General features: G+C 38.6%; 1 protein-coding gene across 1 annotated transcript; it reads left to right on the forward strand.

The window, feature by feature from the left end:
* Nucleotides 1–2,495: 2,495 nt before the first annotated feature.
* Nucleotides 2,496–7,314, forward strand: LOC140246630 (piggyBac transposable element-derived protein 4-like). The gene is given in 3 exon segments (XM_072325971.1): nucleotides 2,496–2,505; nucleotides 3,472–4,034; nucleotides 7,183–7,314. Coding segments are annotated over 3 exon segments (705 nt in total).
* Nucleotides 7,315–20,347: the final 13,033 nt, after the last annotated feature.

A 20,347-nucleotide genomic window follows, 5' to 3' on the forward strand; every position in this document is an offset into this window, starting at 1 on the left:
GACATCTAAGACAGTATATAAGCGGCAATCGAAGGCAAAGCTAAAAAAGTCAAGATAGGAACTACTGACATACCGCAAGAGAAATAGAAATGTAAGACCTACCCCTTTTCCGACAGCGAGAGGGGTAATAACCGGGGTACCGACTGACGTCACCGAATCAGATCTCCTAGATTCATTGAAAGACAATTAGGTGTTACGGCTGTCCACCGTATAAACAGAACCCGAAACGATACAACCACTCCCTCTAATGCAACTATGCCGACTCTCAAGAAATTCCTACCAAGACGTATCTTTGAAAGATCACGTGCTTCTGCGGCTTCATCACTATTTTAATCTAAAGCAGAGATCGCCCGAAGAACAATTAGAACTGCTAAACAATTGCTTTTTACAATTCTGCTCCATAATTGTGGACATGGTACTCACAGTATAAAGTAGTACAAGAGCAAAATCATAATCCGAAACAATTCCGTGCGTTACAAATGAATAATGATACTATATGTCATGATGACAAAGATTTCTTTTAATGCTCTAGCTATTTAACTACCCAACAATCAGCCAGATACACTGGAAATCCTTCCCACACTAAATACATCGCTTTTTATAATTATTTTTTATTCTTATGGACCTTTTATCTGCGATGTCACCTTCAAAAAATTCATTCCCTGAGGCAGACAGTAGTATACGCCGAACCCTCGTGGAAAAATCTAACAAAGAAATAAAAAAAAAATCTTGTGATACAATAAATGATGCTTGGACATCGTACGGGTATTTTACCCGAAACCTGGAAGCATGTTTATAGTGGCAATACCCAAACATGGAAACGACAAACATCTCACATCACCATAACAACCAATTTCACGAACACATTTTTTTCCACAATTAGCGGAAAGGATGACTACAAAGAGAAAGACAAATACAGTCCAGGTTAATCATAGTAGTAATAATGATTAAAAAAAAAACAGTCACAAACACACACATTGGAAAATCTACGTTTAGAACCTGACGTACACAGATCCCCGACTACTTCTGACCAACACACATCACCGCCGCCACTAGAACAGCTCCCTCAAACACAAATACAACGACGCTCAGTACCAGAGCCCAAACCCAAAATGGTCGATATATCCACACAAGTAGAAACAGTGAGTTTCTGAAGAAACACAAGCAGATAAAACCAACCCCCAGCTCAACTTTCACATGAACAGCTTATTGCTTTCGTAATGTTTGTCATAAATAACCTGGATCTAAAAGCCTCCAAAAGTAACAGACTTCAATTGGTTGTAGAAGATGCACAGACTTTCCTTCAATCAAGCATCACGCCAACCGAAATTGAGTGCGTTCTTGCCAAATGACGCGTAACCTGCCACACTACTCTACTCCAATAACACGTTTCCTCTATCTTTTTTTTATGGCGATCCTCATTTTACAATGGAATGCCCGAGGCCTAACGGCCTGGAGTTTCTCCACTATATCGACTCCCTCGCTAAAAAAGGCCGCATTTTACTTGCATCCAAGAAACTTGGGATGGCGGAAACTCCTCTATTACAATACCAAACCATATCCCCATTGCATGAAACCGTCAAAATAAACGGCGAGGTGGGTGCGCCATCTACGTCCAGTCGAGCATTACCTTTAATATCACTCCAATCGACACCGAACTTGATTACAGGAAATCGATACTTCCTTTGGGTCTTTTTGCTTCTCATTATTGAATTACTATAGTCCACGCACTATTACTTACACGACCTAGAATCTATGTTAGATAATTGTTTAGAAAATGTTGTTATATTCTTTCACTTTAATGCCCACAATACTCTATGGGGTTCTAAGTCAACATCTAAAAATGGACGTATTATACAGACCTTTGTGGAAGACAAAAATATTGTCATGAATGATTGCTCACCCACTAGATTTTATATTTCGACATATCTACAGGAAATTCGTCAGCAATTGACATAACATTAATATCACATTCACTTTCAAGCCGATGTTCTTGGCAGACTACTCCACATTCATTGAAGCTTTCATTATATCATCAATACTCAACTTCGGATGTATTAAGTGAATCTCGATCCAAATTCTGTCTCACTCTCTAACGACGCTTTCAAGCCATTTGCTTTTATGAAAGCAACTTGGCAAATACATAAAAGACCAACTAGAGGATAACACTGATGATCCCCAAGTAACATCAAATAAACTTCTGTGGTATAAGAAGTTTTTCACATCCATCCTAGATGCTGCCAAGACGGCCATTCCAACTAAAATTACTTCCTCTCGCCCCTCAACATCTTGGTGGACGGCAGAATGCTCTGTAGCTGCTTGCAGTAAAAGATCGCAACAAAGCAAAACGTATTTTCCAAAGATCATATCCCTATACTTATCTATTAACGTATAAACTCAATGCAACCATCGCCCGGAAAAAAAAAATATCAAAGCTGCTAAACACAACCACTTTATTAAGTTCTGCTCGAAATTAAACCAATTTGACTATAGATATGGAGAATGGTGAGCACAATAAGCACGACGGCAGCAAGCTTTACTAAGCAAATTCCTCTTTTAGATATCGATAACACAATTTCGTCAAGATGGTAAAGCCAGGGCTGATGCCTTAGCTTCGCAATTTCACCACAATCAGCCAGATACGTCAGAACACCTTCACGATACTACTCCTGACAAAGAAGATCTTCACATTGACACGTCTCTTTTAAAAGAATCGTTGAATATTCAAGAATTTGAAGCAGCTATCTCAGCTTCAAATGACCCCTAAGTAATTAGTGCCCTCTCCCAGAGCAGACGGTTTACGCAAACCGCTCATAGAAAACCTAACAATGAAGTAACTATAAGAAGAAGTTGCTTGCTACAGTAAATGATATTTGGGAAACCGGTATCTTACCTGCAACATGGACACATTCCATTATTGTACCAATACTCAAACCCGGTAAAGATAAACGTCTCACATTATATCGACCAATATCATTAACAACGTTCATACCAAAGCTGATGGAAATGATTATTATTAAGAGAACGGTGTGGGCATTTAATAGAAACATGATTACGCCCATATAGTCCGGTTTATGGAAACAAGGCATACAAGCATAAGATAACTTATCACGCTTAGAAAGCGACGCACACAAATCTCTTGGTTAAAAGAAACATAACGCAACCGCAATCTTTCTGGACTTTGCTAAGGCGTTTGACAGCGTCTCCCCTCCAGTATTGCTCTACAAAATAAATAAGAACTTTAGGATTTCATGGACGAATTTTAATCTGGATTGAAGCTTTAGTGCATAATATGGTGCGTTTTTGGATATTTTTTTTCTTCACAACTGGTTATCAATGCCATATAAAACCAAAATAAAGTATAATATGTATAAGGAATACTCTGAAAACATTTGCTTATGACATGATAACTGATATTCGAAAATTCCGTAGAGATTTTCAATTTTCCTATTATTTCCTTTTTCATTGTAGGAGAACTGATCATCTTCTGGGCTCTGTGCATGCTCATGGGAGTCGTCGGGAAGCTCCTAATCCAACTCTACTGGACAACAAGGCAATCGATCCAGACTCCTTTCTTTGGCCCAACCATGACCAGAGATCGCTTTCAGCTTCTCCTCCGCTTTCTTCATTTCAACAGCAATGATGAGGCCAAAGAACGTGATGACCCCAACTATGATCCTCTCTTCAAGCTCCGGCCATTCTACGATGCTGTCACCAAGGCTTTCAGCACTGTGTTTACTCCTTGGCGTGTCGTCGCAATAGGCGAAGCCCTCATAAGATTCTGTGGACGATTGAGCTTCAAGATATACAATCCACGAAAACCAGCGAAATACGGAATGAAAGCATGCAAGATTTGTGAGCCATCAGGATATACCTGAAACTTTTGTCTGTACACAGGCAAGAACAGTGAAGGCATCATCCAGTTGGTCCTATCTATGGTGAGTAGCCTGCTTGACAAAGGGTACGGGTTATTCATGGACAATTGGTACACGAGTCCAGGCCTTTTCACAGAACTATTCAAACGCAAGACCCATGCATGTGGCACTTTAAGAATTAACAGGAAAGGAATACCTAAGGATCTATATAATTTATAATTTTAATTTTTTGTAATTTTTATAATTATGTCCCTCTGCGCCTCAGAATAGGATACTAGATCGAAGGCGCATTACAAATGCTGTACTTATTATTATTATTATTATCTAAAACCAAACAGAAAGTTGAAACGAGGACAGCCATTTTTAAGCGATGTAAAGAACTGCTTGTAATATTGTGGCATGATAAACGAGAGGTGACAATGCTGACTACCATCAACTCCAGCAGTTTCAGCGACACGTATAAGAGGGATCGTGTGACAGGAGAGCCTATTCAAAAACCGGACATTGTGTTGGACTACAGCAGCTACATGGGAGGAGTGGATTTTTCAGACTTTCTTACTAAACAGTATGCCGATATGCGGAAATCATTGAAATGGTATAAGAAGTTGATTTTTCATTTGAATGACATTGCTGTAACGAATGCTTATATTGTGTACTGCCATCTGGTCGATAAGAGGGCTGATCATTTGACATTTGTTGTAGATCTCATTGATGAAATGGTCGCCCATGGAGACTTGCATAGCCAGGACAGACCAAAACCATCTCGAGCTGGGAGGAAAAATCGACAATGAAAATTTGTTTCGACTGGAGTATTCACAATCCCAACATTAGCCGGTTTATGTTCCTCTCACTAACAATACGAACGATCCGACACGTCCGTGTGTTGTATGTAAGCCTGCATCATCTGTAAGGCGAAGGTTGCTGGGAGAGCGTATCCCTCGACCGGAGACCAGATACATGTGTCGAAAGTGCAACGTGCCTCTCCATCCCGTGTGCTTTAAGTCGTACCATACAAGAACCAATGTTCGCCCAGGACAGACAAACTCACTACATGTACAAGATCTTACGTGCACCGACTTGCCATTGCAAAGTACACATTGTATAATTGAATGTGTTGATTATTTTGTCACTAATCAATATGCCGACATGTTGAAGTAACATGAACATTGATGCTTGAAATGTTTTCTTTTACTCATTAATGCAAGCACATAAATTGTACAAACTGTCTGTGACAGCGACTGTGCATAAACTACTGGACAATGTCTTATGCAGGTGTATCTTGTGTACATGAACAATAATTGCACATGATGTCTCTTGATACTATCCCTTTCCTCCAGCACGAACTACAGTTAGATCTGAACAGTATTCAATCAAAAATTTAAGTTGGTATGAGGTCAAGACTGCAAAATGCAAGCCCTCAGTTGTTTTAGGAGTCCCCTGTATTTCAAACACCTTTGATTTGGTACTTTCATCAGAGTCGCAGCCTCTTTTTGATTCAGTTCATACCTTCCTTTTTAGTGCTGTACTCATTGGGAAATACATCTGCATTCAGATGTCTTATTGCAATAGCAGTTTCATTCCAAATGAAGTGACTAAAGTGAAACGTTACATTTCGTCCAAACTTAACCATCTCATATCATTCTGTCAGCAGGTATACTGTGCCATTTTAAAGAAGTAGTCAAATCAAACATGCTTGCCCTGGAATTTTAAAGCAAACGTTAATGAGTGAATAAAATTAATTACAATCATGAAGCATGGAACGATATAGAGCTGCAAGGCACTTCAGGATTAGATTAAGAAAACTCAGAGGGATTCACGGTAAGATGCTACCAATGTACTGTTGGAGAGACAAGGGGACCGTTTGAAGCATTCCTCATTCGCTACCCTCATAAGGTAATTTAAAAAGTCACGGGTATAGCGCAGGCCTGCTAGAACAGAATTGCTTGTAAGCCAGTACCTATGTCGAAGCAGAGTGTTCAATCCGGTGTTGTGGTCCCGCCTTTAATAAGAAGAAAAAAAAAAGTTACCTGACCTCGTGGAAGACAAGCTACTGCAGCTGAATATGACTATGCTTTGTAGATATCTTTCCAGATGGGTATAAAACTAAAAAAAAAAGAAAAAAAAGAAGAAAAGCTTACCCTCATCAGTAACATTTCATTCTAGGCGCAGTTTTACTCTTGAATTTTAATTCATCAGGAAAAACAAAACATGTCGTTTGTACCTTGTATTATAACCACACATGGGATAACTAGCTTCACCATAACCGTTGTGGATTTAATAATTGTACAAAAGTGTAAGTGGTAGTTAAATTAAATGGTTTTCTAATGGTGTTTGGCTTAAGAGTACACTGGATATCCCCTCACAGTTACAAGAAAAAGACATCTGAAAATGGTATTATTAATCATCCACACGTACACGGTACCCCCTTCCCCCGACTAAAATATTGAAAAATTACCAACCAGACATCCATCCCTTTTCATGTCAATCTATAATCATCAAATCGCCATTTTGATGAAAAAAAAAAACCCGGATATCATATCATATTACATCCCATCATACTGTTTCCGCAAATCAGCAAAGCAAATCAACAATATCCATGCATATCAAACGTCCAAACGTTTCTTGAAATATGTATAAAAAGAACACTGAAGTTATTTTTCAAAGTGATACACATGTGGAGGTGTCGTGGCTGAGTTGATAAGAGCGCTCGTCTGTGAACGACATGAGCGTGGTATGGTTCGTGGGTTCGAGCCCATGCCAAGCCCGACACGTTTGCCCTTCAGCAAGGCACTTTATCCACATTGCTGCTCTCCACCCAGGAGTATAAATGTGTACCCGGTAGGATGAGAAAGCTTATGTTGGTTGATAAGCATGTGCGCGCCTGTAAAAAATGGCTGCGACTGGCTGGAATGCTCCCCAGGGAGTGGAGAATGAGCACTGTTAGTGCTGGTTGATAATGTATCCAGTGACCGGGGTAATAATAGTCTGTAAAGCGCATTGAAACCCTGAAGTGTGTGAAATGCGCTATATAAAAACCAGCTATTATTATTATTATTATTAAGCACAGCAGAGGATAAAACACCTAGTGGTAATCGGATGTGTTCACCTGTTGTTGTTTTACAGAAAGAGAAAGAGAGAAAAAATGGGGCCCTATACATAAAATAATTTGCCCTAAAACATGTGTTCACCGCACGGGAACTAGCACGTCCTAATCAACTTGGTACCGGACCTACCCCTGCTTCTGCGTGACGGTCCTCCTATGCCCGAACTCTAACTGCCCTGTGGACGGGTTCTACATACGTATCAGCTCTCCCCCTCCAAAGTGACCAGCAACCCGTGTGCCGTGGGTTCGCCGTGTCTCTTGAGGCATCAACTGTCTGACGGCCTGCGCTGCTCCATGCTCCTGCTGGTCGGCTCTGACCACCTTGTAAAGCTTTAGTGTCGTCTAGCAGAAAGTCATCGCGTAAGCAGTAAAGCTGGATATGCCGATTCCACAACCAGGATGGTTGGACGATTCTTCAGATCCTACTTTGGACTTTCTGTTTACCTATTGACAGGGTACGATAATAATGATGATTGATAACTATAGTAATAGTAATAATAATAATAATAATAATAACAATAATACATAGGCCTACATGTATACATTTCCTTTAGCACCCTTTGCCATTGTAATTACAAGTTATTCGTAAATGCATTAAAACACAATGGCCCGAATTCAATTCACGAAGGTGGTACAAATGAAACCATGTTTTAACCCATGAACAAAAACCATGGAGCGCCAAGTGTAGCACGGAATATTTCGTGCATACGAAATTGGCAATTTCGTCGACAAAATAACCGTTTCGTTAACGAAATTATCATTTCGTGGATGAAATGTTCATCTTGTTACAAAATGTCATTTCGTGATAAAATAATCATTTCTTCAACGAAATGACTGATTTCGTAACGAAATATTCCATGCGACTCTTGGCGCTCCATGGTTTAAACCATTTCATTAAAGTACCACCTTCGTGAATTCGGTCCAATGTATTACACGCACGCACACACACACACAGACACACATATCCCCATCAAGAAAGGGGAAAGGGAAAACCAAATGAGACAAAGGGAACAGCTTCATTCGAGAATTGTATACTGCACACTGTTAGGCTGAAAAGGCGAGTTATTGTGTAGTACATTATGAGCTTTGCTTCCGACATCAATAAAATAGTCACTACAGTTCTTTATCAAATCAATGTTATTCAATTCGTGAACAGTTTCCAAAAGACAGGACGCCGAAAGAATGACATGCTATAGCAGAACAACAAAATCGAGCAAGAAAAGATAAAGAAACATGTATGTATACTTTCTAAAATAGAGTTTCCAATCCGAGGTTATGTTAACGTAATCGTTGAACTTCCCGTGGCAGCCATCTTGGCAGCATATGTATCCGCTATAAAACCACAGGTTACTATTCACAAGTTTACACATCTTTATAGTGTCTCAGCAATTTGTGCCTACAGTTGCTGGTACATGGCTTAATTGTGTTCACTGGACTGATATTATTCACGCCACTCTTTCTCCTCGTTCATTATACATGCTTTAATAGTAATTATCATTAGTATACTCAATGTAATGTGGTATTCTATGAAACCGTTACTACTCGCTTCTTGCTTTCTTACCAAATACTGGCGCTTTCTTCTTAGACCTCCAGTAGCAATTAAGTTTCTCGATGCAAGAAACCTAGAAAAGAAATGAAAAAGAGTACAAATTATAGATATCGGTGATAACGTTACCTTTATGATGATCCTTAAATATTACAAGTGATACATGGAACTGTCTCTTTTGATATTGTAACACTCTTTCGGAATTACAACTTTAATGAAATATTCTACGAATCCATCTTTGATGACCTACTATCACATTACTTTAGCATACCCTAAAATCAACTCCAGCCCTTATTCCAGTAACTTCTCTGTACTCTCGTACATCGAAATAGGCCCGAAATCAATGCTGCAAGGATTTCCAGTACATCCCAACCGTTAAAGTTCAGAAACACGATAATCTATATTAAGCGTGTACGAAGGCATACGTTTTCGTTTAACAGTGATCACCGTGTGTAATTTATAGGACGTCGAGGTCTGAACCGTCACTTTCCATAATTCCATAATTTTGACGCACGTTGGATCACTAAACCTCGAGCTTTCCGCTTGCATGTACCGACTACACTAACGCTGTGATGCAATAATAATGCAATGTTATACCACGACTTTTATCTCAAATACAGGTAATTGTATTACAGCTTCAAACTCAAATTACTAGAAGTAATGTTATACCTTGTTCTCCAGAAAACCCAAATTGTTACGATGTTGTTTATACGTATGCAAAGTACTTTACAATCTGTCAGAAATAGAAACAAATCATTACATTTTCGCCAATTTCTCAATTTTTAAAGCAAGCAAAGAAAGTCGATCATAAATGTAAATATGTCTGAAAAATATATTTTAATAAAATATTAAGTGGTATTGTATTCATTGTTATTTGGACTTTATTTTGTAGCTGCCCATCAAATTGTATTACTTGTGTGATGTATCATGTGACATTTTCTTTGTACAGGAATGTTAAGTAAATAAAATTTCTTTTTTCTTTGTGGAAAGAAAAATATACTAGCGCCCTCAACGTTGCAAGCAAGTCAACATTCACTTTTAAATCGGTGATTTTCTCACTGTCGACTGATGACTCAACCAATGCTTGCATCACCAATGCTACATCATCCATCGCTGGAGGAGAGTCAATGCTATATACATGGAGGAGTCGTGACTCGTGCAGGAGATTTTTGTACTAAAGGAACATGTGATTTACCCTGCACTTTGGCTTCCGACATCATGTCAGTGTGGAGCGGGGAAGACCACTCGGCCGTTTCGTGGACATGCCCCTCCCTGGCCAGGAGTCGGGCAGCTGTCTCACTGAACTTATTTGTACCTGCAGTCAAAGCAAATCCGACAACGCCCACCGAGCCGATCTACCCAGTCACCTTTGATAGGGCGTGTAGCTAGCAAGGCCAATAAAACCCAGCCAAACCTTTTGTGTTGCTTTCTTTATTGCAGCTGCTGGTATTTCCGGGTGTGTATGTCATTTTGGGTAGGGGTCCACCCTGGTAAAGTGCGTTCTCGTGTATAGTCTGTTTTGGTTTGGACGAAACATAGCATAAAGGGATACGGTAAATCCTCCATGCAGCAAACATGTCAGAACAAACATTGGAAGAACTTATGGCTTCTCGTTGATTAAGTCCGCTTCCCAAAAGAACATCAACTTCACAAGATGTGCAACAGGAACACTGTCGACCCTAAAGGTCAGCTACACCCGCATGGACAGCACGAATACCATGACAATGCATGGCGCACAACAACAACAAAATCAACACAGATGATTTTTGAAGGATGGCGAGTGCATGGTATAGTACATAGGATATACTCTATCCTAAGCTCTTCTACCTCTTCGGTTCACAGTCCTTTTCAGGAGTACACACACTCCAGAAAAAATACTGTCAATTTTTGACCTCTTATCCGACTTCTCCCGTCATTCGAACAGTCCTTCTAAGAACACTACTCATGGTGAACTGCAAACCGAGTGTATCCTAAAATCAACACACTCGTCCAGGACAAGCCAAGGACTCGGAGGACTGCTAACTGCAGAAAGGATTACGCGATCCCTGACAAATGCACGGCCATGAACGTCATGTATTATGAAGTTAAGATAGCGACCTCTAGCGACGAGAAAGTCTACATCTCGTAGAGGCCTCACGTCAACGTCGTTCAACGCAAGATACGCAACACACAAAGCAAGCTTCACAGGGGAAAACGGTACTAAAAGTTACTACGTAAAGTACACCCGGTGATTCAATTTGAAGGCTGAAGGCACCCCTGAACCACCTACATGGATTATCGTAAGACATACCCAACCCTACTCATCGAAAAGAAATGGATTCAATCAGTTGTGAACTAATTTTGTTTTTCACTAAACAGTCAGGTAGAGTTATTGAGACGTTAATTGTTACTGTTTTTATGTAGGTAAATAATAGAGTTCCATGCACTATCGACTTTGACATTTTTTGACGGACAATGTAAATCTTAGGCCTTGAAGCATAAGACTGAATGAAAGAAGGCACTCTAATAAATTTAGTTAAATAGACAAGTGAATTGACGACATGCGTTGTGTTGCAAGTCACGTTATTGATGCGATATTTCAAATACAAAAATAATTACACAACAATAATTACAAAATATTCAAGATTACAAAAATCAATCGACTGTAGCTCATAGAAATTTACATCAGACAATAGGCAATTACTGGAATGATTTTTATAAAGGATTAAATCGTTTTACTGTGGACACACAATGATGTGGAATAATATGCAAAATCAGACGAATGGAATTCTCCTATATGAACTGAAGACTATGTCGGTTATCACCGACAGGGATGACGTAATTTAATTAGCAAAAGACAGAAAAGAAGACGCCATTTGTTCATATCTCATTGAATGATAGGAAGAGAGCTGTACACATCCATTTAATAATAACTTGAAAGTGAACTTCAAAATATTCAAAATAGTTATGATGTTTATGTTAAATTGATTATAAACGAACCATTGTTATGAAGGAATTAAATAAAGTCCTTTTCTAAGTGTCTGAAGCAGTTGGGTCAGGGGTCGAATTCTACTGTCATCTACTTTCATTTTATTACTGACATTTTATAAAACTACAATCCGGTCAGTCCTTAATGACAGCTGTGAATATGATACCTTTTACCTGATTCCGTTCAAGTATTTGGAAATTGGTTGTTTTGTTTGCGTTACAAACCCCGAAGAAGACATGTAAATGGGTCGCAAGCTTGTTAATAAATGAAGTTGCAATGTCTGCTGGCCGCGCCCTTCTTCCTCTCCAATCACAACTATACTCGAAATGCAGCACCACCCATCACATGAGAAGCCGAGCCACTTCACATTATATATCATGCAATTTAGAAAGTATAATAGTTCTGTTGGTGGATTCTGATGAAGGCCGAGCTGATGACAAGTCGACAACTCAAGAAACACTCACACACACACACACACACACACACACACACCTGCTTAGCAGGTAACTACATTATGAAGTTTAGTTATGGTATGCGTTAATCTTTTTTTTTTATTGTATGATATGCCTGTATGCAATATACACCCATTATAACACGATACATACTTAGTTATACATTATGTAATGATTTACAACTGATAAATATGTTGCCAAGTATGCTGAAACTATAATTAACTTATGTTGAAATCGTATTCAATGTATTATGTTCAATACTCCATAATATGATCTGTTATGCTCAAAGCATCTATTTCTTTCCATATAAACAGACAACAAAGCTGAAGGAAGACCGAAGGTCGAAAGCTTTTAATCCACCCAGCCGGCATCCTGCAACATCTTCTGCCCTCATTATTGTCTACAGTTATATGAAGGGTTTGTTTGCAAAACCCATTTTTGAAGATTTTGAAGTACGATCTCTGTCATAAAGTACAAAATAATACCTTTTAAATGATATATTGGCCACTACATATAAAGGTATATTTTTGAAGTTATGGTCAAAAGAAGCAAAAATTTTCTTGTTATTCTCTTTATTTTTCTTGACCTTTAATCGCAAATATCTCCGTTTGGCAAATAAGGATTTATCGGTTTTTGCAAACAAACTCTTCATATATATGTGTGTGTGTGTGTATATATTTTTATTATTTTACTGTATTTCACTTTGTTTCAGGTGATTAACAGAAAAGAAATACAAACGAAGATTCCTTTTGAGCAGATTCCAAGATGTGCCGTCTATTAGGCTCTCTCAATCTTCCGAGCATGAAAAAGGTCTATTTTCATAAACCAAGAAACCTGCTCAATGAATCAAAAAATACAATAGACTTGGGTTGGGAAGTTTTGGTGTAGTCTGACACAGACTCAGTCAGTTCTCTTTATTTCCTTATTCCCCTGAGAGTAGAAATTGTTCTAAAGAAGAATACGTGAAAAGTATTATTTTAATTGGTGTATATTGCAAATATCAAAGAAACTGTTCAGGACTGGTGTAGGTATTTGATTAATGAATGAAGTCCCCAATTAAAAGAAAAAACAAAACATTTTATAAGCAATTGCTCCTGTCTAGGATTTTAGTTCCCTATACTCATATTGGCCTTACCTTACGAATTGGGGGTATATTGGGGCTTCTTTTTCAGTCGAAGGTAGCCTTCTCCATATACCGCCATCATGATGATGGCAGCTCCGTGCAAAGACGAGAACACGATGCCAACACAGCCCGTTGTAATAACCAACCTCGCAGACAGCTTGACCGTGTGTGCGTGGCCACTGTCTTGACATCAGAATGCCTACGACAGGTGCAAGGCGGCGAAAAAATCAAAATGTCTTGTAATACGCCAGACTTATCCTTCCCGTCGGAATCTGATTAATACTGTAAAAGTGTAGATTCACAAACACATACATGAATTCTTACAAGCTGGATTGTATTCACCTGCTAGCCAACGTGAATACCTCACCCAAATGACAGACTGTAGATTCTGAACCTGTCCACCTGTTTTGCATGCCACATACCCATCCCCATTCTTCATTTCCAAACAATGGAAATTCACCCTAGATTCTGCGTGCGCAGATGTGTCCACTGTATTTCGTTTTTTAAATTGTATCCTCAACAAAAGGGGAAAAACACCCTTGGCTACAAGACACTTCTGAACCTTTATTTTTCATTACAATAAAACAAGCCTTGAAATCTCTTCTAACATGTGTAAAGTTACAGCGAACAAATTGGTAAGTGTAACATGAAAGAGCGGATTCAATGTTATAGACCGAGCTGCGGGGTTTGATGGAAAAACAAACAAACTGCTCAATATCTGCAATATCTCGTGGCTTCTTGGACTGCGATGACGATTTTTCATGGTGCAGGACGAATATTCATGTCATGACATTTGGATTTTCTTCCATTGTTTGTCAGGATTGGACATGGAAACGACAAAGTAATGGAGACCTAGTAATTTATTATTAACTAACACGATATAAGTTTACATTAGAAAAGTGATAATTATAAGCTAGTCTAGAAGTTATTTAATCAGGATGAAAACAAGTCTCGGAACGATTACCCGAAATACACACTCCGTTTTTTGTTTTCAATCTAATTTCTCTTTTTCCCATTGATGAAGTTTAACCTGCCCAAAAGGGAAAGCCTTCAATTAAAACTACTCGGAAAAAAACGATGTTGTGGAAGAGGGCTGCTGCAGAGTGAATAAATTTATATACAGTTTAAACTAATTATAAGTGTATCCTTTTTTCACCTCCTTTTGACATAAAAAAAAAACGCGACAAAGTGCCACATTCAAATTAATTGTAAATGTACATTTCAGTTTACACGCGTCACCAACGGCTACAATTGAATGCAACGCTTCGTAACGAAAGGAAATCCGGTAGTAGGTACACTGTACCCTTTTATTGAATATGCTTGTCAAAAGCCTCCATTCGGCTCCAAGACACGCCCCGCCCTCCTTGACAGAGAATTGGAATTGCAGTAAATGTTATGGGTTCTTTGTAAAAGGTTAAAGTCATGCACTACAGTCTTAATCCACAACCACAGTAAATTCTAGAAGGAAAATTCTTTAATATTCAGACAAAATGATAAAGTAATGTATCTGGATTCTAGACGAGTTTGGTACTTACTAGGTTAGTACGTCCTCAGATACTTTCCACACAGACGAGCAGGTTTAACCGGTCAGTCATGTTGTTCATTCATGGGAGAGCTCGTTCCAACCGCGGGCAGCCGAATTCCGAATGCGAATGGTCTCTCTCTCTCTGGATTTTATTCTTCTCAGTGGTAAAATGATTTGAGAAAGATTTCCAATCCAGTGGTAACTCTATTTTACTCGAGGAAATCAAATTTTGCACTGGACTGAATGATATGACATCCCGCCCTACAAGCTCGCTAAGTCTGATTGTTGAATGTACCCAAGTGGTACTTGTACACTGTCTTTATAGTCCATTGGCCAAGAGCCGAAAAATGGGTTGTTGGTACCACCCGAGGTGGCAAAACCTTTTTGGTGTCATTTTGTTTGTCGGACATAGATATGCTTATCAAGCTATGATAGCATTTCCAAATGAGTAGCTTAGTCATAATAAATGAATTTTTAACCAATTTGGTCTCGTTTTTATATCCCTATACTTCTGAATCGAAACTAACCGCTATACAAATACGAGCACAGCCTTCTGTATGTCCACAGGTGTTCTGTTGTAAACGCGGTGCGCTTAGTCTTCATTCAAGGCAGCGAAGGGAATATCCAAAGGGTTATGATGTCCACAGCTGTCACGCGGTGCGCTTAGTCTTTATCTAGAACAATGTACCGTTATCATATCTAAAGTTCCTAATAAAAGGGATTATCTATACTGTTTTTATATCACCCTCTCAACAAATACATCAGTTTTAAACAAAAAAACACTCTGTTCATTTACAACATTATTAATTATAATGTATTGTAGTGTACCGGTACATTGTTTTTGCATAATCTTTCATTGTTGGATGGAAATAAAGCGACATTGGCGTGGTATTAGCGTTTTCAACCCAGCGTTTTCACCGGGAAATGATAAATAATTGAAAAAAGACGCTAAAATTCACGAGAAATTGCTTTTTTGTTGTTGTTGTTTTTAGATAAAGGGATATACACTGTATCATAAGCTTTGGATATTCCCTTCGCCGTCTTGAATATTAGACTAAGCGCTGTGGACATCATAACCCTTGGATATTCCCTTCGCTGCCTTGAATAAAGACTAAGCGCACCGCGTTTACAACAGAACACCTGTGAACATACAGAAGACAGTGCTCTTCTTTGTATAGCGGTTGGTCTCGATTCAGAAGTACAGGGATATAACAACGAAACCAAATTGGTTTAAAATTCATTTACTATGACTAAGCTACTCATTTGGAAATGCTATCATAGCTTGATAAGCATATCTATGCCCGACAAACAAAATGACACCAAAAAGGTATTGCCACCGCAGATGGTACCAATATCTGGCCTGGCCCATGGACTATTAAAAGGGTTTTGAGATTCAGCCAAGGGGCAGAGCTGTCTTGCTTCGGAATTCGCGGTAATTGCATTATTAGACCGCATGCAAATTAAATCGTCAACATGAAAGAGTGATTGGTTGTGTACGAATATATTCATATTATGCATATTTATTTAAATATTATTTAGATTTGTTCCTGCTCCCCCTAAGGCTGCGTTCACATAGAAGTATACTATTCGGGTATTCGGGCTCGTTTTTCGAGGGCACGCGCACAGCTTGAATCGAACGATAGGATTTCCTCACACCGGTTCACATAGGAGGGCACTATTCGAAAGTACCGAATAGCTGCGAAAAGTATATAGCAAAGTGTGAATCGAGCTTGTTCGATTTTCTTGCAGCGTATACCGTCTCTCGTTTATGAAATAATGACACTTTTGGTCTGGATTTGCCCTTTAGCAAAAATAAGCATGTAGACTGACATTCTGATGCAGTTTAGAAATTGTTAATAAGATTTGCTGCGATGTAGGAGGAAGAAATCCTCACTGCATGGGATGGTGAGTTGACGGTCCGGGTGATGGTGTACTCGGTGCCCGAATAGAGAATAGCGAATAGCGAATACCGAATGCTTCTATGTGAACGCAGCGTAAAGATTGGTCGAAGTACCCAATTGCAGGCATTCTCTTTGAGTTACGTAAGAGAGGGAGTGGTATAGTCTCCCAAGTTATGCAAATTGTCCGTAGGTTGTGCTTCATGGTAACAGAAATGCTTAGCATTCCACTGAGTTCGATGTCCCATGCTCTAAGCCGTTTTTGCATGGTATAGAATTTGATTATGAGGACCGAGGAAACATTTCCTGGTTGTTAGCGATGTTAACTGTGTTTAAGAGCAATTGTTTTAATATTGAACAGAACGTTTTAGTAATAATCATGTTAGGTAACATATTTTTTTTTTCAAATCTTCTCATTATCAGTCTCCGAAGACTGAAAGAGAACTGCTTGTATTTGTTTGAATATGATATTTCGCTTAAAGTAATTGGCCCGTGCGTGTTTCTGCTTGTTTGATAGCATTTACAGGAATCTCTTTTTTTTTTTTGTTAATACTGTTCTCTACACACTTGATTACTCCTAATGTAAGAAAGAAATTGTAAATCACTGCTCACACAGCATGCTGCAATAAGCCAAAAAAAAATGATCTTATATTTTTCTTTGTTGGCTACGCACTTCACTCAATTCAAAGCGATAAAATGAAGCAGCTTCCCAAACAAAGCAATTTATGAAACTCGTATTCTACGAAACAATGAACCTGTCTAGATGAGGTGACCAAAATGGTTCGTCAACCAACACCTTGGGTAGCATCTATTTCATTGTGCTGTTTTGAATACATTAACAAACTTTTTCTGTTAACATTGCCAAATACCAGGCTTGCTATCACGGGGATGTGCTGGCAGGCACCATTTATAAGGATTCATGAATAATCATAGCATTACAAATGCTTATAACTGTGAAAAAAAAAAAAAAAAAAAAAAAAAAACCTGTCGCTCGGTACGCATGGCCTTTTTCTGCACATGCTCAAACTGGAACCCGAACTGGCTTTTTAATGAGTGCTGCAAACAGAAATCTGCCTTTTGCCAAAGGAATTTATCAACACCTGTGATAGCGTACCTAACGTCTTCGCAGTATACAGAGCATGACCAGTGTTAGTCCACTGCCTGGACTGTTTTGTGTGATCATTTACCGCGCGCACACACCGCTACAGCACGCGTATGCCCCACCGTACGCTCGTGTATTATTTGCCACGCACGCACGCATCTCGACCTCCAAAACAGTCCAGTCTGGTTTGCCAAGTCTCCCCGAAATATTTCGGAAAAACTATTGGCCCCACCCCCACCCGCTCATTCATTTCGAGCATCCTGATTGGTCGATGAGATCGCATCCAGCAGGCAATTTGCGGGATCGAAAGGGAAGGACTGTATGGGCACGGATCCGACCCCGCGTCATTTGACGTCATCATGAATATTCATATATTTGGGAGATTCCTTCGGGGCGGGGCATGCAGCGCACGGAAAACACGGGGACATGTATTCAGTATTTTTTTTTACGTCGATTACAATGGGTATCTCCCTAAAACAATAAAGTGTACTGTCGGAATGCCGCGCAGCGCTCTAACATCTTCAGTAAGCCAAGCCATACTGTTTCTTTGATGCTGGGGTCGCCAAGTGACATGAAGGTTTGTTAGGTTTGCCCATGATAACTATTTCGCGCATGCAGACAATTGAATTAATGTGATAAAAAATGTTTAAATTGTGCATATAATTATGATGAACATGCATGTAGAAAAATATTACTAGTACAATGTACTTGACTTTTTTTTTTCGGCCTCCAGCCAGCTTTGCCCAAGCTGAACCCGCGCCCAATCCGCGCTTTTAGGGTGATCGAGAGAGTAGTACTAACACCTCCGTGGCGATACCGCGTAGAGTGACGGAATTCAATATATATTTTCAACAATATTCCTTCTTTTTATATTCAGATTAGTTGGATAAGCCAAAATAAAAAAAAAAAACACCAAAAACCCAGAACAACAACAACAAAAAACAAACAAACAAAAAAAACCAACAACAACAACAACCACCTTCCAAGCCAAGATTCTGGTTATAGGCCCGAATACTGGTAGTTCGCTGGAATTAATGCGATACTTCATAGTGGATATCCACGGGTCAGCATATATTTTTACTTAACTGTATTACATTTTTTTATTTTTTTTCTCTCTTGTCACTTTTTATGTTTTATTTTTCAGTGCTTTGTTCAATAAAAACATTTAAGTCAATCATTGCTAAAGTACTACACTGTAATATGACTAACAGAATACATTTGAATGCACCCAGCCGAAGACCGAGCAAAACTTGCATGTTCCTTAAATCCTTAGGGCCTAATGTCACCCACAATTAACGGCAGCACAATAAGAAAAATCAGCTGGATGTGACAAAATAATTTCACACAATGTTATTTTCTTTTAATTTCTAATAAGGAAAATCACGTTTCTCAGGTTTTTTTTTTTTTTTTTTTTTTTTCACTGATGTGTCTAGCTGTTGAATTATTTTAGACGCTATTTGTATACTGCGGTTCGTGAGTTTATACCGTGCCTGTACTTGTACAATGCAGGACTAAAATCAAAAGCATGTATTGGTGAGTGAAGGAACCCAGACTTTTTGTAACTTAAAGGCATGCATACAGATGGAAATGGAGAGGGGAGGGGGCAGGGAACACGAAATTTATAAGGACTCCGAATACACACAAATGTGTAGATTTCCCTCCGTTCAAATCACATCAAATTGCAATAAGCATGTACGTACGTATGTATATGTGTATGTATGCATGTATTACACACACACATATATATATATATATATATATATATATATATATATATATATATATATATATATAAAACATACAGGGCCGGCGGAGCGTTTTAAAAAGTGTTGGCCTCTTCTATTTCCAGGTTTCTATAGCTGACAAGTTAAAAAAAGAAACAAACACAAAACAAAAATGATAAGAAATAATAAAAGAGATAACGGTTTTCAGTGCGAAAACGTAGTATAACCTTACCATGCTCACACCTCAAAAGCTCTACCTATTTTTATTTAGTGTCACTTACGTACTTCATGGTTTAAAAAAAAATGTGTGGGGACTCAAAGTGATGACACCATAATTACCTTTGTATGGTGCACCCCCCCCCCCAAAAAAAAAAAAATGGTTGGGGCCCGAGCCCCCATGGCCCCCACCGTTCCGCCGACCATATATGTGTGTATGTATGTATATATACATTATATATATATATGTATGTATATATGTATGTATATATATATATATATATATATATATATATATATATATATATATATATATATATATATATATATATATATATATATATATGTATGTATGCATTGTGGGACTTTCAACTTTGATACTTATCAGAAAGTGCAGTGCAGGCGTACAAAATAGAGGAAACATTATATATATATATGATATATATTTTCATATTCCTTTCTAGTACGGAGAATTTACAGGGTATACATGTACTTCACTGCATATTAATTTGATGCTTTCTTCCTTCGTCAGTCAAGTATTTCAGTGGTTCAAATTTGTTGTTATACCAGATCATGTTCAATATAATGAACATTTATTCAATACACGCCTACCACGTTCAGACGGAATTAAGATTTTTTTCTGCTCTGACATTACCGAATCTTTTGCCACTGTAAACAGCAAACTTGACAAATTCATTTTAAGTATATAGTCGGTCGCATTTAAGAAAGGACATATAAATCTGCAGATATCGTCGCGTAGAAAATTTACAAACTCAACATATCGGATTTGAATGACGGCGAAATCTTTTCTGCTA

This window comes from Diadema setosum, chromosome 3 (assembly GCF_964275005.1).
Source record: "Diadema setosum chromosome 3, eeDiaSeto1, whole genome shotgun sequence".
Taxonomy (NCBI): Eukaryota; Metazoa; Echinodermata; class Echinoidea; order Diadematoida; family Diadematidae; genus Diadema; species Diadema setosum.